This window comes from Gymnodraco acuticeps, unplaced genomic scaffold (genome assembly GCF_902827175.1).
Source record: "Gymnodraco acuticeps unplaced genomic scaffold, fGymAcu1.1, whole genome shotgun sequence".
Classification (NCBI taxonomy): Eukaryota; Metazoa; Chordata; class Actinopteri; order Perciformes; family Bathydraconidae; genus Gymnodraco; species Gymnodraco acuticeps.
This window is the reverse complement of record NW_022991325.1, coordinates 1,181,066-1,198,401: the sequence shown is the minus strand read 5'-3', so window position 1 is coordinate 1,198,401 and position 17,336 is coordinate 1,181,066. Positions and strand designations below refer to the sequence as shown.

General features: G+C 41.3%; 1 protein-coding gene across 1 annotated transcript in view; it reads left to right on the top strand.

The window, feature by feature from the left end:
* Positions 1-17,336, top strand: part of si:dkey-237i9.1 (SEC14-like protein 1) — a 49,264-nt gene extending 31,928 nt beyond the window's left edge. The window contains 15 exon segments of the mRNA XM_034240362.1: positions 615-746; positions 2,209-2,337; positions 2,987-3,004; positions 3,006-3,261; positions 3,575-3,684; positions 4,372-4,440; positions 4,442-4,562; positions 5,453-5,541; positions 5,785-5,855; positions 8,030-8,201; positions 9,123-9,257; positions 10,139-10,273; positions 11,068-11,319; positions 11,509-11,687; positions 14,047-17,336. Of these exon segments, the coding sequence (XP_034096253.1) occupies positions 615-746; positions 2,209-2,337; positions 2,987-3,004; positions 3,006-3,261; positions 3,575-3,684; positions 4,372-4,440; positions 4,442-4,562; positions 5,453-5,541; positions 5,785-5,855; positions 8,030-8,201; positions 9,123-9,257; positions 10,139-10,273; positions 11,068-11,319; positions 11,509-11,687; positions 14,047-14,152 (1,974 nt within the window). The 3' untranslated portion in view covers positions 14,153-17,336.

Genomic DNA, 17,336 nt, shown 5'->3' with positions numbered 1-17,336 from the left:
TATCTTTTTCCAGTAAGTTTTTAACATGTCTTTTATGCCCTAACCTTGCCTCGATTGGTACTCCCCCTGATACATTATTCTCAATTTGTTTCCATCTAGCTCTGTAGTCTGGCTTGCCCCAGCAGAACAAGCTTCTTAATTGGGCTGATATATAGTAGTCCTTCAAGCAGGGGAGCGCTACTCCTCCCTTGTTTTTTGCTTGTTGAAGAGTACAGAATCTAACCCTTGGTTTCTTCCCTTGCCAAATGTATCTTGATACAAAACAACCTTCTAAGTGCAAATAACTAGGTCAACTGTCCGATACACCCAATAACCAAAAACACACACACGTAACATATGGCCCGAACATAATAATTGTTCCATATAATCCCACACTTTGTTAAAGCTAATTTTGTCACTTTTCATGTTTTGTTTTGCCACCTTGTAATGGTTTGTTGGAATATTTCTTCCATGAGAAATTGGCTTTGAGTTTTTGAGAGTATTAATAATTTCTTTTTATTTCATAAAATACATTTGCGTGTTCATTAATGGCTGGGCGTATAGTAGTTCATTAGGACATTACCTATTTTTGGTGTCTGGTTTCTTGTAACATGAGTTGTGTGTTTGGTTTGCAGATTGCGGGTGTGGACTATGTGTACTTCATCCAGAATAACACTCTCAACCGCAAGGAGAGGACACTTCACATCGAGTCCCATAATGACACCTTCTCCAACAGGGTCATCATCCATGAGACCTGCTGCTATTCGGTCAGTAGCACACACACACACACCCCAGTGCCATTTAAGTGCAAAAGCAACACAAATACGAAGTATATTTGTTCTAATGTCAACGTTATGGAAGAAGTATTTGGTACAGCCCTGCAACCCATTGAGATTGACAGAACAAAGAAGCAAACACACGCACGTTCAGTAAAGCTGCTGTTAAGCTGCTAGCACAGCCATTTTAATGTTTGTGTCTCCTCTAATCTCTTCCCTGCTTCCCTGCACAGAAATCCATGTTTAGACTAGTGCTAAGCATTTTGCTAGCTCTTTCTCTGTGAATTATTCATTCCGCTCACATTCTGACTGAACGCCCTGAACTTCTGATCTGAAACCAGCATGTCTTCTGTTTTCTCCCCGCTGTGTGCGTAACTCTGACTTCAGATGTGCCGATTCATGAATGGATGTACTCTAAGTTAATGAGGTCAAGCACATCCTATTAGCCTCCAACAAACTGTCGTGCTAATTATAGGTCCAAGGCCGCACAGAGGTTCTTATTGTGTGCTTCAGCACACTGAGCTAATGGACCTGGCTCACGCTGAAATACTTTGGTAGCAAAGCGTTATGGTGCCAGCACAAAGCTTTCAGGAAGCATTCAACTTTCTTTTCTTTAGTTCTCTGAAAAGTTTGTTGTATTCACCTAAGTGATTAACATTGTGAACATCTACATTTGGCAATGCCTTAGTTGTCATGTGCTTCTTAGTCCAAATACTGAGGGTCCTTAATCAAAACTTCTCAGGAGATTTAATAATTGACATTAACAACACAAAGACAAAACAACTCATTGACAACTAATTTGAAACTCACACAAAGCAATCTGCTATATAGAAAACCTATCACTCTGGTACTATATAATAAAACACTGGGTCCACTACCAGTTGTACAGCGCTGTTATAGAGTGATGCATCTTTCCCTTCCTTACTATCTTTGATCTCCAACCAGTCAAGTAGTTTAAATCCATGTCTGTCCCAAATCATCATCATTTTATCCGCATGAATTCATGAGTTTTGGTGTTTTATTTTCAAGGCTAAATCAACATTTGTGCCCGTTTCAAAAAAATTCCTAAAATTCCCATGTCAAGGCGTTCCTGAGATTTCGCGTACATAACCCGGGAATAATGCCTTTGCTACAGTCATTAAACCTGTGCTTTGTATTAGTTTTTCATCATTTAAACTGATTATTTTCTCAAATTTTTGTCCGAAAAGCCACATGTTCTTTTTGACATTACCTTTCAAAACCTTCATGCTGCTCACTGCATGTGTAAAGGGGCTGGCTATTTTTATACACACACACTCCCACTCACAGTGCACAGTGTGACAAGTGCCACATGCATGCGTCATCATCTATTCTAGTGAACCTTGGTGTGTGGTAACCATGGTAACCTGGGCATCTTGTTCCTGCATGTGTTTATTAAGTTTACTATATATTGTTTGTTTATGCTTCTGTGTAGGTTCATCCTGAGAATGATGCCTGGACGTGTTTCGAGCAGACCGCCAGCCTGGACATCAAGTCCTTCTTCGGTTTTGAGAGCAACGTGGAAAAGATTGCTATGAAGCAGTATGCCAGCAGTATCAAAAAGGTAACTTAATAAATGTACACGTGTCTTTTATGCTTTCTTTGTACCCACAGACAGACACATTGGTAGAAAATACAGCAATATTTTTGATTTGAGAGGTTTTTGAAGCATGAGTCAGTCTGCCTCATGCTGTAATTGCAGAAACAAGCTTGTAGAGGATTTTTCTGCTCTGGACCCAATGAGTCATCTGCCTTCATTTATGATGGATGTGTGAAATGCATTCTCTATATTTTCCCCCTGTTTTTACAAGGCATCAGTTTGAAATTCTAAATAATAATAATACATTAGATTTTAAAGCCTTTTATCAGGTGCTCAAAGACACTTAGGTAAAAATTAATAAAATAAACTAGCTAATAAAACAATATTTAGCGCAAGGACACAACATTAATCACACATTAAGAGCCACTCTGAAAGGGTGAGTATTGGTCAGTGTCAGGTCAAATATGCAGAGCCTAAACTTTCCTTATAGTTATATATATATATATATCTGCTTATTATATATATATATATATATATTAGTACACAGAGATACAGTATCTTGAGTAATGTTGGTCTGTATACCTCACTGTAATCTAATGTCCTTGAATTCACAGCTTCTTCTGCCATTTCCGCCTTAATCCTCACTTTTTTCCCCCACTTGTTTTCCTCACAGGGAAAAGAAATCATCGAGTTTCTACCTGAAGGAGCTTGAAGATGAAGGGATCACCCAGGTGCCGCGCTGGACTCCCTCCTCCCTCCCCCTGCCTGTCTCCAGACCCACCAGCCTCTTCACCAGCCTACCTGTCCCCCCCAAACCCGCCATCACCTTCCCCATTTCTATCCCGCTGCCCATCAACGCTAAGGACAGCAACTCTCAGGACGACACGCAGGACAGCAGCACACTTCAGGCAGACGTCCTGACGGAGATCCTGACGGGGACACCCGAAGGTCTGTTCCTGCAGAGGATCATAAAGAGAAAGCCAGCCCTATATGCACGTTTGATACATAGTAGGGAAACAACTTGACAGATATAACCGCAGAATACACACAAAGCAAAGCCTCATAGTTAACAAATGGAGGGATGCACATTTGCTAGCAAAATATGAAAATAAAGGAAAGTTAAACCTTAAAAGGTCTTAGAATGACAGAGAAATGGCAGTTATTGACCTGTTATTGGGTTTTGTTTGTGTATACTACAGATTAATTAACACAGAAGTGTTTGACTGAATAATGTTGATTTGAGATGTTGTTGGTGTTTCAGATAAGTTGGATGCGGACTATATCAAACGTTACCTAGGCGACCTGACCCCCCTGCAGGAGAGCTGTCTGATCAGACTTCGCAAATGGCTGCAGGAGACGCATAAGGGAAAGGTAACTGTTTAACACTTGTAGTTATGTTGAAATCAAACATAATAGATTGGTGCAATGGTGATGTGTTTTTGTAGGCCGAACTGGAAATTAGCATCGAAAGGGCTGCCTTGACAAATAAGCAAAAAGCACCATTTTATTTTCAGCAGGAAAATCTCCATATATTAACACCACTTTTATGATTTTCGAGGTGTAAAGGCAATCACCAGAAGTAAAAGCTTACGTTAGGCTGTACACAAACTAAGTTACGATCCTCTGGCTGCGCATCACCACTGCTAAGCTAAAGGCGGCTACTGTTTATCGTTTAGTAGTCTCAGTTAGACACTTGTTAGCAAGCGACACTTGTTAATGTAAAAATTAAGAATTTTCCACATTGGGTATTGACTTACCATTTACATTATTTTAGGCATTTAATCAAAATCGAATTTAAAAAAAACCATTGACTTTGAAACGAGGGTGGTAAAATGCCAACTCGTATCGATGTTTTAGGACTCGGTAGCAATTTTCAGCTATAATGAATTCAGACATTTTTAGAAGGCTCACTGTCCACTAGGAATGCCACAGTGAAGACATTTTCCCACTGGTAACTAAACCGGTTCTAACACCAGTGTAACCCATGAGATCAGACATTTTATTGTTAGTGAAAGTTTAGTTTTTTTATTTACAAAACGCTCTTTCCTTCCTGTCCAGATCCCTAAGGACGAGCACATACTGCGCTTCTTGCGTGCCAGGGACTTCAACATGGACAAGGCACGGGAGTTTCCTCTGCCAGTCGCTGACCTGGAGGAAGCAGCACCAGGTGGACTACCTTCTGGAGACCTGGAGCTCACCTCAGGTCCTCCAGGACTTCTACACCGGAGGCTGGCACCACCACGACAGAGGTAGGACCTAACGGAGGGCATCGGTGTGAGCATTGAATTAAAAGCAAAACATTAAAATGGTCAAATCCACAGGTATACTCAAAGACAGTTGAACATTTTGCATAAAATTAGATTCCCAAATTGGGAAATTGTTTTGTCATGGCAGCATATTAACAGGCGTTTTTAACAAGAGTTAAAAATGTAATAAAAGTAAAGAAGAAATACAAATTAACAGTAAATACATACATTTCAACAGTATACATATATATATCTAGTATACTCAATATAAAATATACAAAACAAGTTAAAAAACTCAAGAACAGTGGATAATTTATATTATAAAAGTGTGCGAAATGGTTTCATTTCTTTAACTACATTGTAATGCAGTGAGGTAGTGAAAGTACAATATATGCAAATTGTTCAGGGTTGTTGAGTGGGAAAAACCCTAGAATCTGGTTAAGAAAAATAAATCTTTGTCTCATGCGTACGTATGGAAACACACATACATTTATTAGTCCATACATTGTAGTCCTTTTCAGAGCTGGCTTTACTTCACTTAAGGAAGATTTAGGTTCTTCAGGTTCTTATAATCAAACATGCAACAAGCAAATCAATTATCATGAGGCAAATGTATCGGCATTACATAGTTACCCAAAAAGCTCACACACATAGTCACATTCTACCTGTTGATGCATGTTGTGGATTTCTAGTTAACAACAGGGTTGACAATATACATCTTATTTAATTTACAAACATCAGTCCCCAAGTCCTTGAATGAGATCAACACATAGGAAAGCATTTCTTAGTGAATTATTGCCTTACACAATAGGCTATGCAGACATTTCTGTTTAACAGGCAGCCCTGTAGAAAGCAAACGGCGTGATAAATAAATGTTTGTTTTCCTCCTCCAGATGGTCGGCCTCTGTACGTCCTGAGGTTGGGTCAGATGGACACCAAAGGACTGGTCCGCGCTCTCGGAGAGGAGTCTCTGCTCAGACACGTACGTAACACAAACGCAGCCTGCGTCTGTCAGAGGGCACAATGTGAAGTTTATAGGTCCGGCAGCTGGTGGCTGGATTACAGGTTAGAACCCTGGCATGCCAAGTGTATCAACAGCAGGATGTAAACGCTACTGTACATGTATAAATAGCCTGCTTGTTTATGATGTTGCACTCACTGTTAGTTCAGGTTACAGTGAGCCAAACACTCAGGAGATCACTGATGTCACGTTGTGTCTTTTCAGGTGCTGTCTATTAATGAGGAAGGGCTGAGGCGCTGCGAGGAGAACACAAAGGTGTTCGGCCGACCCATCAGGTAAATCTTCTGTCCTGATCAATGTAGAGCGGGGGGAAATTAATCAGTTTGAGCAGAGCAACATAAAAATGAGTAGTCAACCATTTTGATGATCACAGTCTATGTTTCTACTTTCTTAATTTTGTTTAATATCTTTGATTTATTATTTTATTTTACACAATTTTCTGAAATTTTTTTATTTTGAAAAGTGTTCCGCCCCACCCTCCTACAGTAATACGTTTATTTAGTATAGCACCTTTCACAGAAATATAATTCACCAAGTGCTTCACAAGAAAGAACAAAAGTTAAAATGAAGACCACAGAATACAATAACAACATGAGGCAGAAATGTTTAAGGTCAACATAAAAACAAAACACAGACCACGTGGAGTCCTGAAAGGACTAAGAACAGAACACATCATAAGAACAGAACACATCACACACATCTCAAGTATAAACAAAAGCCAATGTAAAAAGATGGGTCTTCAGTAGTTTTTTAAAAGCTTCTGAGATTGCAGAGCGGATGTCTATAGGGAGAGAGTTCCACAGTGTTGGAGCTCCACCTGAAAGGCACGGTCACCTTTAGTTTTTATAAGAGACCGTGGGACAGCCAGTAGGCCCTGGTCTGAAGTCCACACGAGGCCGACACGGAAACGGAGCCCTCAAACGATAACGCATCCCAAAGTGGGAAGGTCTGGTAACGAAACGCTTGCGGCTCCGTGTGTACGCCCTATACGATCATAGCCCCACCTCTCCTGCTCACCCCTGCGTCACCTGTGTAATTGCTGATGCGTTTCACCAACAACAACAATGGCGAATCACAGGGTTGCGTTCATGCTCCAGACGCTACTGACCATGATACAGATGTTAGTGCAAAATCTACAGCTCCTCTACCACAACCATCAGCAACAAGTGGACATGGAGAACTACATGAACTACATGTTGCTAAATCCACCGCGGGGAATAACCAGAAGGGCAACCAGGCAACCGTGGCAACCATGGCAACCATGCTCGCGGGGTCTTATTCGCTGCTTTTGGTGTATTTTGTGGCTGAAGTACAGCGCCACTTACAGGCCCGGCATATGTACTACAGCGTCTCCAGCGGGTCGAGCGGTCTCGTGTGGGCTGACACGTTTCTTGAGCCGATTCCGTGTGGACGGAATACTTTTTTGATATCGACTTCGGTTTGTTTTCGTCTCCGTGTGGACGGGCCACAACTTCCCATTCACTTTGAATGGGGTGACGTCACGCTTTGCCGAACTGCATTGTGGTTCCGTCGCGTCGCTTTGCCTCCGTCGCTCGCTTCGAAAGTTGAGAAAAGTTCAACTTTTCAAGCTTCGACGGAAGCGTCAGCCAATCAAATCATATGCAAGTACAAGCTCTAGCCAATCAAACCGTGTGCTTGTGTGTCCGGGGCGGGAGATTAATGTGATTGGTTGTTGGTCGAGCTCCAGACACGCCCACCGGCAAGCTTCAACGCACGCTGCCGTGTGGACGTACCGTTAGTGTTTAGATTCAAGCAGCAATCAAGAGAGTGGTGGTGGGGGGGTTGAGATATGTGGTATTTGGCAGCCTCCTCTAACAGCAGGAGGCGACATGGATAAGAGCCAGCAGGAAGGCATGCAAACTATGAATGGCTGTCACGTAGAAGCCTGCATAGATGGGTAAGGGAGGATGTAAGGGGGGGTCGGGGTCTAGAATTAGTAAGTGTTGCTTTCACCGCTGAAGCTTAACTCCCGAGTGAGAGGTGCCAAGTGGTCGGAATGAGGCAGTGGCCTGTGTGTGGACTTTTTGGAGTTGCCTTTATTTGTGGGCCTATGAACTAGACTGAACCGAATTATGTGTGTGTTACCCAAGTAACCCAACTGGACTCTTTATTGAGCGGATTACTGTAAATACTGAACTCTTTCACCGCACACATTTCACGCACACTGATATAATATTGTGTTGTTTTTCCCCATTGAATACATATGATGAAAATATATGAGTGGTTTATTTGTATTGCATTTCTGTGATGAGGTGATAATTCACTAATGAATGAATCTTTGTGTATGATTTTGACTGATTTGACTGAACTATTTGTTAACTATTTTGGATATTTATTTGTAAGACCTGACTCTGACTGGCAGCCCACTTAAAATATGTCAAACCCTCTAAGTACTTGGAGCTGTAACTCTCCACCCCCTCTCCTGTAGCTGCTGGACGTGTCTAGTGGATCTGGAGGGGCTGAACATGCGTCACCTGTGGCGGCCGGGGGTCAAGGCGCTGCTGAGGATCATCGAGGTGGTGGAGGCAAACTACCCCGAGACCCTGGGCCGGCTGCTCATCCTGAGAGCGCCCAGGGTGTTTCCTGTCCTCTGGACCCTGGTCAGTACTTAGAGCACACAGCATCCAGCATAGACTTCTCACAGCACACGTTTATATGGATGGGAAAGATCTGCGATCGTTCTTCAGAAATGGAGAGAAGGAAAAGCGGTTAAAAGACAAAGCTTTGGACGTCAGATAAATCAACAGAAGCAGACAGACAGGAAGTAAACCCTAACGGGAACACAGAATGGGCTCTGTGGTGTTTAAGGACTTGTTAGTGGAAGATAAACTGTGAACAGACTTGGACAGTCACAGGAAACATCGATCAGAGCTGCCGTTCCTTTTAAATGAAAAGGCTGTTGTCGGAGTTCCAGCCGTTGGTGCGCAGTGGAACGGAGTTTTCTTTTCTTAGTGGAAGCAATACGATAATTTTTAAGTCAATAAAATAATTTCAACTAATATTTAGGATGAAGTTGTTAGTTTGTTTAGTATGTGGCCGTGTATTTAGCAAAACGGATTCTGGATTCAGCACAATTCAGCTAATTTCAGTAAGTACTTTCGTTCATTGTGCTCTATAGAGTGATGTAGTGATGACGATTTCGTAGGCCCATCCAGAAGTTCGCAAGGGGTCCCTCAACAAAAAGCAATGGGATTATAGCAGAACATAACATCTGTGTCAAACACATCGCTCCCATTTAGATATCATTATATCACAGCTCAGCTCGGGACCCCCTTGAAAACGAGATGGTGCATCTCAAGGGGTTTATCCCAATGAATAAAAATGTCTATATATATAACAGGACTATGACCTTAAAAATAAACATAGAAAAGACTGAAAATGTCCCTATTAACGAACAGTCTGCATAAGTCAATGTACATGGATCCTGCTTTGCTCTTATTCTTGCTTTAATTTCAAACACCTTTGCCATGGAATAACTAGGAAGACCATCTAAACATATCTACATCTGCCTCTTCCTTTAGGTGAGTCCATTCATCGATGAAAACACCCGCAAGAAGTTCCTCATCTATGCCGGCAATGACTACCAGGGTCCTGGAGGGCTGGTGGACTACATCGACAAGGAGATCATCCCTGACTTCCTGGCAGGAGAGTGTATGGTGAGTGTCAGAGAAAGATCACACCTCTTATCATTTGGGATTATGGTTTATAAACAAAGCTGCAATGATTGGTAGACTGAAATCGACTGAACGTTTCTGATGATTGATTGATTGTTCTGCTTTCTCTGGGTTTTGGACTGATCAAACAAGACATTTAAAGACAAACTCGAAAATAGGATGGAACATGTTCAGACCTTTTTATAAACCATACAATGAATCTAGAATTGATCAAGAAAATAATTGGCAGATTCAGAATACTTTAATTATCCTGGGCTTTATTGGGTTTTTCCACAGTTGCTCTCTATAATAATTCAATCACAAATAAATAACAACATAAGTATGCTATATATGAAAACATAAGAAGAAGTTAAAGTAGGAATGTGCAATAAAAAGATAAAACAAAATAACGATATTTATAGAAACATAGCAATTAAATTCAAATGTACAGAAAAGATCAAATAAAATATAATGACAATAGTTATGAAGCATAGGAAGATTGATCATGATGGTTTATTGCAGCCCTAGTTCTGAATATGAGCTTTCAGAGAAACTGATGACCTTCACTGACCCAATTCTGTGTGTGTGTGTGTGTGTGTGTGTGTGTGTGTGTGTGTGTGTGTGTGTGTGTGTGTGTGTGTGTGTGTGTGTGTGTGTGTGTGTGTGTGTGTGTGTGTGGTGTGTGTGTGTGTGTGGTGTGTGTGTGTGTGTGTGTGTGTGGTGTGTGTGTGTGTGTGTGTGTGTGTGTGTGTGTGTGTGTGTGTGTGTGTGTGTGTGTGTGTGTGTGTGTGTGTGTGTGTGTGTGTGTGTGTGTGTGTGTGTGTGTGTGTGTGTGTGTGTGTGTGTGTGTGTGTGTGTGTGTGTGTGTGTATATGTATATATAGTGTGAGGTACCGGAGGGCGGCCTGGTTCCTAAGTCCATGTACCGCACAACCGAGGAGCTGGAGACCGAAGATGTCCGCCTGTGGACCGAGAGCATCTACCAAAGCGCCAGCGTCTTCAAGGGAGCTCCACACGAGGTGAGGCTTTGTGAAATCAAAATGTGAAAAAAGATGGAGATTCTGTGGCGATGTTCTACATCCAAATATGGGGCAAGAGAGAAGAGTGCTGCCTTATGGCGGTTTTGTTTTTTTAAAAGGTCTGCCATCTAGTGGCTGTTTGTGGGAGTGGACTTTGTGTTTTTTAAATCCAGACATGGCACAGTTTTGAAACATAATCCGTTTCCAATGACATAATAATCCTGTTACATCATTTGTCCCATAGGAAGAAATGCATCGTCACATATAATATCCCCTCTGGTTTTGATGTTGTGTTAATGAGCTCATAACCTCACAAACAGATGTTCATGTTTGCCTCTGTCACCGACAGGGTTTTTATTTTTGCCACATTTGGCTTGTGCCTAAATACGGAACAACATATAATGAAAATGATGAGTATACCACAAAATCAATGCCTTTTTAATAAATAAATAAATCGTTTTTCAAATGAATGTTTCGGTTATTTTATATTTTTGTTGTGGCGATACCATAATACTTTATATGGTCACATCAAGTCTGACATTTGACTTGCATCACAGTTATATATATTGTAAGTAATAAAAGGTGCAGTGTATTGAAATGTTGATATAGATAATGAAGCGTTACAGCCATAGTGCTGTGGTCGCTCACAAAGAAAGATTCCATTAAAACATAAATGATAATTAAGAGGTAAAATATTTAGTTTTTCTTTGGTTTAGTTCTCTCCTGAAACATCTCGCAATTTCTAGCCAACCCACTCATATCTGTTGAACCACCCACCCTTCTTCCTCTAACAGCTTCTGATCGAGATCATCGACGCCTCCTCCGTCATCACCTGGGACTTTGACATGTGCAAAGGCGATGTGGTCTTCAACATTTTCCACTCCAAGAGGGCCCCCGCACCTCCTCGTAAAGACCCCCTGGGAGCACACGGCATCACCTCCCCCGTGGGAAACAACGTCCAGCTGATAGACAAGTCCTGGGTGCTGGGGCAGGACTTCAGCATGGTGGAGTCCCCCCTCACCTGCAGGGAGGGCGAGAGTGTGCAGGTGAGCTTTCACGATTGTGCTGCCATTATTAGTTTTTTGGGGGGGGCTGTTATCGCTTTAAACGTTACGATCAATCTGGATACTTTATAGTTTATTTGCCAGCACTGTGAACCCGGAAATGTTTGAGTACGCTTACGCTTTATGTTTGTCGGTCACTAACATCATACTTTGAATGCCTCCTCTCTTCAGGGCTCCCATATCACGCGTTGGCCTGGTTTCTACATCCTGCAGTGGAAGTTCCACAACATGCCGGCCTGCTCTGCCACCAACCTGCCCCGAGTGGACGACGTGCTGGCCACCCTGCAGGTCTCCTCGCACAAGTGCAAAGTCATGTTCTACACCGAGGTGCTGGGCTCTGAGGACTTTAGGTAAGTACCTGTGTGTGTTATCCTTATCGCTTGTCAGACTAAGCTGTGGATTCCTATCATACAGAGTGTGAGATATAGTATATAAAGAACCACAAACAGACCATAAAAACCAAATGGGGAGTAGCTACTCTGTCAAACGAAAGTGGTGATGTGTTTACAAGAAATTGTTGCCATAGAAACATTAAAAAACAGCTGGGTGTGTTTTTTTTCCCATGGATAAGACGCTTTGTAGACACAGGGCCCATAACACAGACATAAGACATTTTCAACCATACGTGAAGTGTGTCTATCCATATTTCTGTTTTACGTTTTTGTACCATGATGTTTAATTTCAAAACATCATTTCTTTATGACTGCACCCTCTTTGTTCTTTATTTCCCCCTCTCAACAAGCTATAATGCTATTAAAATCTGTAATATGAGGAGCCTTTAGTTTTTAGGCCCCAAAGTTTTTGAAATGCTTCCCTCCTTCAGAGACTCTTTTAATCCAGCTTTCCAACCCTCTCCTTCTGCTCTGTCTTCTTCCTGTGAAGAACGGCTTGCTACGATGTGCAGAGTTTGTAAGTGGCTCAGTGTTTGCCCCTCCTTCCTTTAGCACTAGCTCATTGTCATTGCGGCAGTCATGCTTGTGATGCAGCAGAAAGTTGCTTCCTGTTTGCATCTTGTTAACTGCTTTTGTTAGCATTAAGCTAACAGGTTGCTTTGATCACACTAAAGACATGATCCTTGCTCTGAGACTGCAGTGTTCTTACTGCATGACTTACAACATCAGAAATCCCAGACAGGGTTAAATCAGCTAACTAGTGCTTCACTGCTTTATACCCAAGTGTGCACCAGTGTTCATTTTGTCAGCTTCTATCTTTTTGAAATGTCAGTTTTGATATTATTTAGCCAACCCATTTTTTCCATCAAGTGTTAGTTGCTTAAATGTATGGGCATTTTAAAATGACATTTTACGGGGTGCCATCTGATATTATCAACACTTTTTATCAACTTTATTAACATTGTGTCTTAGGACATGTTTTAAAATGTTGGGCATGGGTTATTTGAACTTTCATAGGTTGGATAGAAAATGTCCTCCAATTCTGGAAAGACCCAGTTGGATAAAATGATCAAAACTATTTTACATTCAGTGAATTAAAAATGTGTCATCAGATGTTATTCAACATCCCATTCCACCTAGTCCAGCCAAAACAAGACCTCGTTTCTTGGTGTCATTATTCATTTGTCAACAATTTTGTACATTATTGTGAGTTTTAGTCTTATGGAAAAAAAGGTTGTTGGTGAACATATTTAGTCGTAGCTGATGTTAACTAAATGAACACTGGTGTTCATGTACGCAACACACACCAACACATGTAACCCTTCTTACAGAAACATTTCCTGCCGTTTGTTTTTCTTCACTACCTTTGTTTATTTCACTACCTACTTCCAGAATTTGACTTCCTGTTGTTTCATTTTACGTTGACTTCTGAAACAGTCTCCAAGATTAACATCTAACTCATTTTATTTGTATTTACCAGGATTTTCCAAAACAACTCTGTAATGTACCTGCAGAACAACATATTCAAACGGGCTGTACCCAATGTTGTTTCTTTACATTGAAAGCTTCTATTTGGTTTTTGGAATGAAGATTTAAACATCTCTAGTTGTATTTGATGACCTTAAAAAAATTACCCCTAAGGAAACCCTTCATGTAACTTAACCCTTAACTGTAGGGAGATGTTATATACATAGGCCTGAGAAAAGTGATACTAAATTGTCCTTTTTTGATTCATTCATGTCAAATTAATGTAAAGGAGGAGGTTGAATCAATTTCTCACCTTTACTGAATAAAAAATTGCAGTTTTAACCAGAAAATGACAATATTTGTACTCCCGGTAGGCTGATTTTGAAGTTTGAGAGGACTCAAAACTGCCATTTCTATCCTTAAAATTGATTCAACATCCTAAATATACCTAGAAAATCACTCCAAAATTGGCCAAGCCACTACTTTAGCTATTGTCTGCATATGGTAATTAATGCTAAGTGATGCATGCATTTAGCTCTATCAGGTCTTAGGTAGAGAGAAGAGCGAGCAGATAGGAGAGAAGCAGGGAGGAGAGGGGAGAGAGTCGAGGAGAGAGGATGAAGAGTGAAGAGATAGAGGAGAGAGAGAGAGCCGCGAGCAAGGGGAGGAGAGATCATAGTTATAAGATAGGCTCATGAGATGGTATCTATTATCGCTCTCGTCTCTTCTATCTTATCTCTCTCTATCTCTCTCTCGCTCTATCTCTCTCTATCGTTATCTCTCTCTCTCTCTCTCTCTCTCTTCTCTCTCTCTCTCTCTCTCTCTCTCTCTCTCTCTCTCTCTCTCTCAGGGGCTCCATGACCAGCCTGGAGTCGAGCCACAGCGGCTTCTCTCAGCTCAGCGCTGTCACCACATCCTCCAGCCAATCACAGTCCAGCTCTATGATCTCCAGGTAGAAGCTGAGGACTTCAATCCCCACAATGCCCCCTCTCCACTGCCCTTACCAACTGTCCTCTCTTCCTCCTTCCCTCCTTGTCTCTGGACTCCATTGCACAGCCAGTCTCTTTGGAACTGAAGCATGCTTGCACAAACAGAAGACAAAGAATTAAACAATTATATATACGAGGCAAAAAGAAAAAAAAATCAAGGGCTGATTTATTTGCACAAAGGTAATATATGTTGTTGTGCCTGGTATCTGTACTGGGCAGCAGTTTGAACTATCAGAATGTTTGTGTTGAAATGTTAAAGGTCGGGAGATAAAAGGCACCAGAAGCTGAAAGAAGCAATATTCTCATCTGGAGGAGCGGCGGGCTCAGATGAGGACCCTGGAGGCGCTGTTACATATATGCATTCAAATCTCATCATGTGCGCTCTCCGAAAAACTGTTACAGACAAACACCTCCACACATATAAACGCATGGATTGACAGTGTTTTGCCATATTCCCAGAGGGGTTTGTTGAATCTGGTGAATTGTTTATAGGTCAAATGTGGGGGTGGAGGAAAACTCTGAAACATGTGCAAATAATTAGTTTTTCTATTTGAAGGAGCTCCGGAGCGGGTGGAGCTCACAACCGAGTGGTGCAGTGACGATGTCATTTTAAAGGCCGACCCGGAAGTAAGCATCAAAGAGCTCCCTCCAGATGGGATTTTTCCACTGGATTTCGGCATTTTGCAGAAAATCTTTGGCAAACACGTTTATGATACTTACATTGATGTTGAGCAAGGTATCTCCTCATATTAACACATTTACCATTTTTGAAGCGTAACTTAAATTGCAAGAAGTAAAAAGCTAACGCTTTAAACAAACTACATCATGGTCGCATGGCTGCGCATCACCACCGCTGAGCCAAAGACGGCTAATGTTCTGCCTCAATTAGTCACTGTTTTTATTACGCATAGAAGCTTCAGATATGTATTAGTGGAGTATTTACCGACGTGTTTTAGAACAAAACTTGAAAATCTCTTACGTCAGATCTTGTTTCAGTCATCTAACCAAAAGCATGAAAAACAACGTTGAGAGAAGGGAAGCGGAAGTAGTACATGCTAACTCCTTTCTGGGTTTTAGGACTCATTCCTGCACCGCTTTATGTAGATAGTGTCAGCAAAGTTGCTAGTTGGTGAGAAAATAATATTCCTTTTGTCCTGCGCCTGTGCACTTTTTAAATTGTTTTTAAAAACCCCACCCGCCCGTCTCACGATGGCTTTATCACACATTGAAAAACATTGAATATTTGACCCGGGTCTTAGCGGCGTAAATCCGCTAGAAGCAATAACAAAGGTTTGACTTTCTACTGTGTGAAATATTTGTATTTATCATTGAGACGTAGGCTACGTGGAAAATCATGGGTGCTGATTGCAGATTGATGTTGTGAGTTGCGTACAGGCGGGCAAACTGAGCCACAAAGTCTGTGTCAGGAGAGAAACAAAAATAAGTCGCCAGATTTTCTCCTTGACACCTTTTTTTATTTTCCTTTGAACGACTTACAGTTTGTTTGGTTCCTGTCCAGCGTGTTCACGTTTGAGATGCGAAATCAAGTCGTTAAGGTGATGCCTTGCCTGATTTGTGAATGTGCAACTGATTTTGAACACATTTTGAAGGTCGTGATGCTATCAGGCCGCCATCATTCTCAACTTATTTTTCAGAGTGGTGTAGATTTCAGCGTGCATTAAGGATGAATGTTACTGAGTGATTATCATTGATACTGTACATGTGCTAGTGTTGAGTGGGGTTGTGTTTTGAAGGTGATGGGGTGACGCAGTGTTCCGTGTTTACTGCATGCTTTCGTGGTGATCGGGTTTACAAGATCTATATTATTTAAAAGATTAAGACATAGCCATTTTAAGAGTTGTGTCAATAAATACCATGTTAGCCTTTGTAAGCATCAGTTAGAAACGTACCTGCTTTTTATTTCAAGGTCACTACTGTAACCAATCGAATGAACATTTCTAAATGCAACACATCCATGCAACAGTTTTTGCTGTGGAGGGCGGAGATGACCGCCATTGCCAAGAGTCATTGTCATGCTGTTGCCATGGTTATCAAGTGCAGCTGACGGCAACAAACAAAAAGATACGACGGAAAATACTAACCCTGTCTGTGGTTGTTTTTGATATATGAAACTTTTTTGTTTAACTATTAAAGAAAGGTCAAGGGGTTAACTTGTTTATATCATGAACTGCAATAACATGACATGCTTTACTGAGTGAAAGGACCTCCTCAGATTGTTGGGCTATTTAAAGTGTGTATGATGGTGTAAAAGAATAAATGCTAGAATGGATAAAAGATATGCTTGTAAAAGAGCCTCTGCAGTCTCTCTCTGAAGCATGTCTGGAACTCCATTACTAACTGTGCTTCCCCAGGAGGCTCCATTACTCTGTCTGCAATGGTTCCTCTGATGGTAAATCACCATTTTCAGATCAAACTACTCTTATAGTTCTCTTTGTCTATCAACTTTCGTCATGTGCACACTTGCTTTCAAACATTGTGTATTTCGTACAAAGCAAATTGGATCTTTTTTGAAGCCATAGGCATAAAGACGTGTACTCAGATGTTGTTGTGTTCCACATAGGCCAGTGCTTCTCAAAGTGTGGTCCGCGGACCACTGGTGGTCCGTGAGCGCCCCCTAGTGGTCCGTGAGTATATTGGTAAAATTTCACATTTGAAATAAATACATTTATTTAAGTTTTCCGCACTCTCGCGGGAATATCTCCGCAATGGAACGAGCTTAAGTTTCACTTTCGATTGCATTATATAGTCCAGATGAACACCTTCATCACACATGTTGCCACTTGTTTGTACTATTTTCAGGCGATTTGTAAAAAACGATGTGTTTTTGGATATTTGTGGAGTTAGGTGGTCCGCGAGTGTTTTTTTATTGGTTAAGTGGTCCTTGGTATGAAAAAGTTTGAGAAACACTGACATAGGCTACCTGAACACGTCCTTCTTCTCTGACTTTAGCACTTACACCTACAGATGAGGGCTATAGCCGTTTGTCTTGTTTATTATCTTTCGCTCTACTTTGCATATCTTCTCTTTACCTTGATGTGAGGAATAATGTTGAAAGTACATGTTTGGATAAAAAGAGAATAAGGCGCCTTTATATTTTTTGAAAACATTAAACTTGAATTATGAGAAAATA